Raw genomic sequence first — 5,749 nt, forward strand, 5'->3', positions numbered from 1 at the left:
GACAAGTTGAGCGAGAGGTTCATACTCTGCGTCTTCTAGTTTCTTGACCTGTAGTTCTGCCGTGAAGAAGCCAGCTTGAACCAATCATGCATTTCAAGACCAGACCAGGGTCCCTGAGTGTTACCTTGAGGATCACGATAGATCCAGCGCATGCGGTCCGGCATCACCATCTGGCGCTGCTGGGCGGGAGGAAGTTGGTTAGAGGAAGAGCCACCAAATTGGCCCGCATTCTGGTTCGGTAAATTGCCGTCTAGTAATGGCTGGCTTGAAGGAATGGTGATTGTTCCCCCTGAGGTGACTGTAGGGGTGTGTGAAGTGGTGGTGGATGGGTGTGGTAAGCTTCCAGGCTTCTCCAGAGACGTGAATGGATCTGATGAACATATTAGTTTTGATATTAGTCCCAGCAGAGGGAGATACTCATAAATTATACTTACCCTGTGGCTTTCCAGTCTCGTCATTTGAATGAGACTGCTCATTGCGCATTTGATCCTGCATGGCAGGGGGGAAGAGAGAACCTAGTTTACTTGGACGTGAGGCTGCCCCCATGTTGGAAAGACTGGTTTGTGAGCCAAAGATGCCGCCTCCTCCTAGACCAGATGTGCTGGGCGACTGTAGGTCAGACATTGGCCCGAATATTGGGTCACCAAAGCCAAATGCAGGTCTCTCCCGCGTCGGCGTGCCAGTCGCACTACTTGTTGGCCATCCGCCTGAGTTACCCAGGGAACCCAGTCCACCTAACCCTCCTAGGCCGGGGAAGCCACGGTTAGCACCTACGCTCGACGTTTGACTACGGTCCGCAGCAGGAATGTCAGATATCATTCCGGGCCGGGGCATGGATCCAAACGGGCCATGGGCGGAGTCGTCACGCAGATCGCCAATGTTGGGAAGACGAGCATGTTGCTGGATATCAGAGCCTTCATTGTCACCATCTCCAGCACCGACACTGTTATCGTTATTTCGATCGCCACGCGGACTCTGATAAGGGTTAGTATGCGTTGGGCTCATAGGTTCATGGTGCGTATGGCTAGGGGGCTGAGATGACGCAACTAGATCACGAAGAGCGGATGTGCCTCCCGGCATCCCGAATGATGAAAGCCCGAACTGATCAATCCCTCCCATCTCCTGGCCTCCGAGGGCCGCACTACCGCTACGGCGTTCATCAAAGGGGTTAGTCTCGCTGCGAGAGGGTCGGTTTTTAAGAGCTTCTTCAGCAGTATCCCCGGGAACATCATCCTCGGCTTCGGGTAGGCGGTCAAGACCAATAGCAGACGGCTTTTCTTTGCTATTACCAGATATGTCTTCGGAGCTGGTTTTGGAGAGTAGGTTCTTAAACCGGCTTTCGCTGCGTACGCTTCCAAAGCCCGGTTTCTTGTCCATGGCATTCTGGGACCCAACGCCGCCAAGGGCAAAATTACCAAAAGCCCCTACCCCCATTGAACCAAAGGCTGAGCCCTGGTTAGAGGACCACGGAGAGGCGGATCCAACGGCACCAGTGCTAACAGGGTTCGTCGTACTTCGTTTAAGAGACCCAAACGGCGAGCTAATGTCGAACGAAGGGTCTCGTTCGGCAAAGCTCTTCTCCTTATTATCATCCCATTTTGAATCACTCGTAGAGTCTTTAATATCGGTTTTTCGACGCAGAATGGCTGGAGGAGGAGTCGCAGTGTTTGATTCCTCACGGAAGAAACGAGAGCCGGTAGGAGACAGCGGGTTTCCCGAATCTCCAGTTCCACGTCTTCGAGGCGCCGCGCGCGTAGAAGCCGGAGAAGTAGAATTAAATGCATTCATATGGCCATGAGAGATCGACGATTTGCGCCCAAGCGAACCGCCGCCTGAAGCTCCATCCTTATTAGCATTTTGTGGTGGAGGCTTGAGAGGTGAGTTGACAGAGGTAGAAAACAACTATAGCCAGAATATCAGTATATATATAAGACCTCGTCGTTGGATTAAGCAATGGGGAATTAGCGCCACGCACTTCTTTCTCCTCGTCGTTCATGTCCATTAAACCCAGAGGTTCACTCTGGCCCTTATGGTCCCAGCAGATCTCCGGGCCTGCAGCATTATTGTCTTTGGAATCATCCTGTTTGCCCCAACTTCCGTTGGTAGGTGGACGTTCGCTGCGGGGGTTCCAGTCGCCCATAAAATAACCTGAGATCGATTTCCCCCAGTCCTTCGACCCTCGTTGGTTCTTATACAGATTAAGTAGCTGCTCCTTGGAATAGGTACTATCGTTCCCACTACGCGCCGACTGATAATTGGAGTTGAGGTGGGGTGGGATATACGCAGCACCGGAAGGGTTAGAGGTGTTTGATGGGGCCTGCTGCGCGTTCTCTCGGCTGTGGGAAGGATTGGTAGCAACAGAAGGTCTGCGGAAGGTCTGCGTAGCTCCGTTCATGCGATTTCGAGACCTTGATATACAGGTTAGCCGGGCCGAAATAAACCAGGAAAGAACTTGATCTGCACGAAGAGCAGAAAGAAGAAAACCACAGGCTGGCAAAGCCGCATCAATTCTCCAGCAAGAGCAGGTCCGTACCATTCACCACTATTCATAACATCTCTCCTCGAGCCAGAGGCCGAATCTTGTGTGTTTCCAGCGGCCGCAGAGGCAAAGGTGGATGGCAGAGGCGAAGACATAGTGTAGTCGATAAGCTGGAGAGCACAATCAGCAACCGTAGCAGCAGCAAACAGGCGAGAAACAGTGTCCGTATATTTCTTCTTCGTTTCTTCTTCACTTCTTCGGCATCTTCTTGTATATCAATCCAGGTGATGGAAAAACTGGGACACACGACAACTTCTGCTTACCAAAGCGTGCAAAGAGCCAGGGGCGCGCCAATAGTAAAGAGGGAAAGGAAGAATCGGAGTAGACAGGCGGTCGATAGAGCTGTATATCAGAACTAAAAGCTGGTGGTCGAAGAAAAAGTCGCTTAAAAGATGTGCTTTGTTGGCGTTTGAAGAAGAAGAAGAAAAAAAAAGAACTTGCAACTTTTGTCTTTTCGCCCTTTTCGGATGGCTGGAGTGGGAAAAAGGCGGGCAAATCACGGGACTGCGTGGAAGTAAGCGTTCCAGCGGTAGAAGTCACATGATATGCTTCGCGTCTGGTGGCAGAAGACTAAAGCCACGCATAAGCCTAGAGCCACGCACTTTTTGACGACGAAGCGAGGAAAAAGTTCAAAGTTGAAAGACGATGATTTTCTCCAGACAAGCAGAAGAAGGCCGGTTTATTACGCTATGGGTGGGATGTGAGGGTGCAGATGGATTGGTTAAGGCATCTTTCGGCTCTGGCAGAGTTTACTGGCTTCGGCTGCGGTGGAAGAAGAGCCTGTTACATCACCATGGCAGACATATTTTATGAGAGGCTCTGCAAGAAAGGCACTGGAAAGAAGCTCTGGGGGTGGCTACAGGATGCAGGCATGGTATGCAGGGCTAGGGATTTATGCAGAAGAAGTCAGGTATGGGCAGTATCACCGTCAAGGGGACTTGATCACTGACGGCCTTAGGGTGGTTTCAAGTTGTCCAAGATATCCGCATGGCCCTGCAAGATACATACTGGCTACGCTGGTATCAACGTCATACCTTCGCCCTCTAGTCAGGCCGGACCTGGCGGGGACGGTTCTTTCGGGCCTAACGAAACTACTCCAGACTTTCCAGGGCATTCGCCAGATGTTGCAGAGTTGTTTGCCCCGAAGCAAGTTTGCTTCCTTTTCAACTCTTTTTTTTTTCTACCTTACCCCAGGAAGAGAGCTCCTTCTGCTGCCTGACTATGGTCTATATCAAACGGGGAGAGGTGTTGTCTCGAGCCCGGTGATATAGCAAACAAACACTGTGCCCACTCGGTATACTGCAATACCGTTGAGGGTATAAATATGGGAGTATCTGGCTTGACCAAATCTCCTCCTTTCCTTTACTTTCTCAATATTAGTCTTTGAGCTTGTTAAGAGCTACAATGTCCTATGACGAGACTAAAGGCCATCCTATATATCCATGTCTACCATGCCTTCATTCCCCTTCAGGCGTCAAGGTGGCAATGGTAGCAACCAGAGAGGACCCCTAGACTACTCGGGCATCCAGCCTGGTCGAACGATGGCCTCTGTGATTGGACGTCGTCGTTTTCCACACATACACGCACCCGGTCCCGGGTTCAGAAGTGCAGAACACCTCGTCAGACAGCCACACCCTAGAGCACAAGCTCACTATCAGGACATCCCCGTACAGGCTCGCCACGGTCTATTCAACGATACCCATAACCGCCATCAAGTCGGCCCGCAGACTCGAGCCCACATATCCGCACATCAACTCGCACATATGCGAGGGGCGCAAACTGTCCCAGTTCGCGCCGTTGCCGATGGTCACAGATGCCATCAAGCCGCTTTTACACCTACCACCCGCCCCCAGCCTCGTCGTGTGCATCTCGTCAACCTACAAACTGGCCCACCCGTAACTATACGTGCTCGACGGCCAGATGGAAGGCATCACGCCGACCCCCGCCCCTGTCATCACAGACGAAGACGACTCCACGATACGTCTGATATATACACTGACGGGGAGCATACAGTAGTCTTCGACGAATCTGATTGGTCCTCTGACGACGAGTCTCAATTAGGTGTCCCATCCTTCCTCAGGGAGGAACATGATCGCAGACGCCGGAGGCGAACTGGTCGACGGCGTGTGCACTCGAGGGACCGTTCACCTGATGGCTCGTCTGCAGATGAGTCTATATTTGTCTTCGATGATGAGTACGATGAGCCATGGTCGTCGGACCGACGCTGGGATGACTCGCGCTCGTATGTTCGAAAGAGGCCTGAGGATATGTACTGGTGGTTTGGGCAGTGATTCCGTCTTTTCTCATATACCGTGCAACAGATATTCTCTATTCTTTACAATAAACTTTGATTAGTAAAATCCACTTTGGCTGACTATGTATAAACATAAGACACTTAGTCGTTCACTTTCCTGGTAAAGCCATTTTTTATGGCAAGGAACTACATGATCCCGTGATTCCTTCCGCGGCTTCCACGGCTTTCAACTTCAGCTCGAGTTAGCATGAAATTTCACCAAAACATCCACCAACGCGTCGAAAACCAGGAGAAAGAGACTCAACTCCGCAATCTATTTCCAGCGGGAGAAGCATACAACAAATTCCTTATGTGACTGGATAACCCTACAGACGGATTCCTCCTTTACTCCTGGTAAAATATTCACCTTGTCCTCATCCATATACTTATAGGTCTCGATAAATCTATTAGTTCCATCCGCTTAAACAGCAGTGATGTCGGCGCCTAAGAAGACTTTTACCAAGGAAGACTTTCAACAAGGTACAATTAGCCCATGGAGCTGAACGGGAAGGGCGCGCTAACCTTTCTAAAAGCTCTTATCTACCTAGACGAAGAGATTGGAAAGTCAAAAAACTTACGAAAGGCAGCTCCAATAAAACTCGTGGCGGTCGGCGGTTTTGTTGCAGTGACCTACTTCGAGAATAGAACGACCACGGAGGATCTAGACTACATGGTTGACCCGTCGCTCAAAAATCTGGAGAAAATTCGCGAGAAACTTGTTCGGGCAATCAGTAACGTGGCTGAAAAACAAGGCTACGATGACGATTGGGTCAACGATAGGGTCCAACAGTTTGCTTTTGGTGATTTTGCTCTGCCTCTGTTCCAGGACTCGGTGGCCCAGAATGTCGTGTTATGGGAAGGAAAAAATCTCCAAGTTTACGCAGTCAAGTGGGAATGGTCACTAGCACGGAAAGGAA

General features: G+C 50.7%; 3 protein-coding genes across 3 annotated transcripts in view; 2 read left to right on the forward strand and 1 right to left on the reverse strand.

Moving 5' to 3' along the window:
* Positions 1-2,634, reverse strand: part of MCYG_04287 (GYF domain-containing protein) — a gene marked incomplete at both ends in the record, with an annotated part of 4,952 nt that extends 2,318 nt beyond the window's left edge. Inside the window, 4 exons of the mRNA XM_002846504.1 lie at positions 125-370; positions 435-1,902; positions 1,976-2,408; positions 2,534-2,634. Of these exons, the coding sequence (XP_002846550.1) occupies positions 125-370; positions 435-1,902; positions 1,976-2,408; positions 2,534-2,634 (2,248 nt within the window). The remainder of the gene's footprint in view (positions 1-124; positions 371-434; positions 1,903-1,975; positions 2,409-2,533) is intronic.
* A 1,356-nt stretch (positions 2,635-3,990) lies between these two features.
* On the forward strand, positions 3,991-4,830 carry MCYG_04288 (uncharacterized protein; the record flags this gene model as incomplete). Its single annotated transcript, XM_002846505.1, has 1 exon — positions 3,991-4,830. The coding sequence occupies one exon, from the start codon at positions 3,991-3,993 to the stop codon at positions 4,828-4,830; it is 840 nt and encodes a 279-aa protein (XP_002846551.1).
* Positions 4,831-5,266: 436 nt separating this feature from the next.
* The window catches only part of MCYG_04289 (conserved hypothetical protein), a gene marked incomplete at both ends in the record, with an annotated part of 1,782 nt that continues 1,299 nt past the window's right edge, over positions 5,267-5,749 (forward strand). The window contains 2 exons of the mRNA XM_002846506.1: positions 5,267-5,312; positions 5,366-5,706. Coding sequence (XP_002846552.1) covers positions 5,267-5,312; positions 5,366-5,706 — 387 coding nt within the window. The remainder of the gene's footprint in view (positions 5,313-5,365; positions 5,707-5,749) is intronic.

Source organism: Microsporum canis, genomic scaffold (genome assembly GCF_000151145.1).
Source record: "Microsporum canis CBS 113480 supercont1.4 genomic scaffold, whole genome shotgun sequence".
Classification (NCBI taxonomy): domain Eukaryota; kingdom Fungi; phylum Ascomycota; class Eurotiomycetes; order Onygenales; family Arthrodermataceae; genus Microsporum; species Microsporum canis.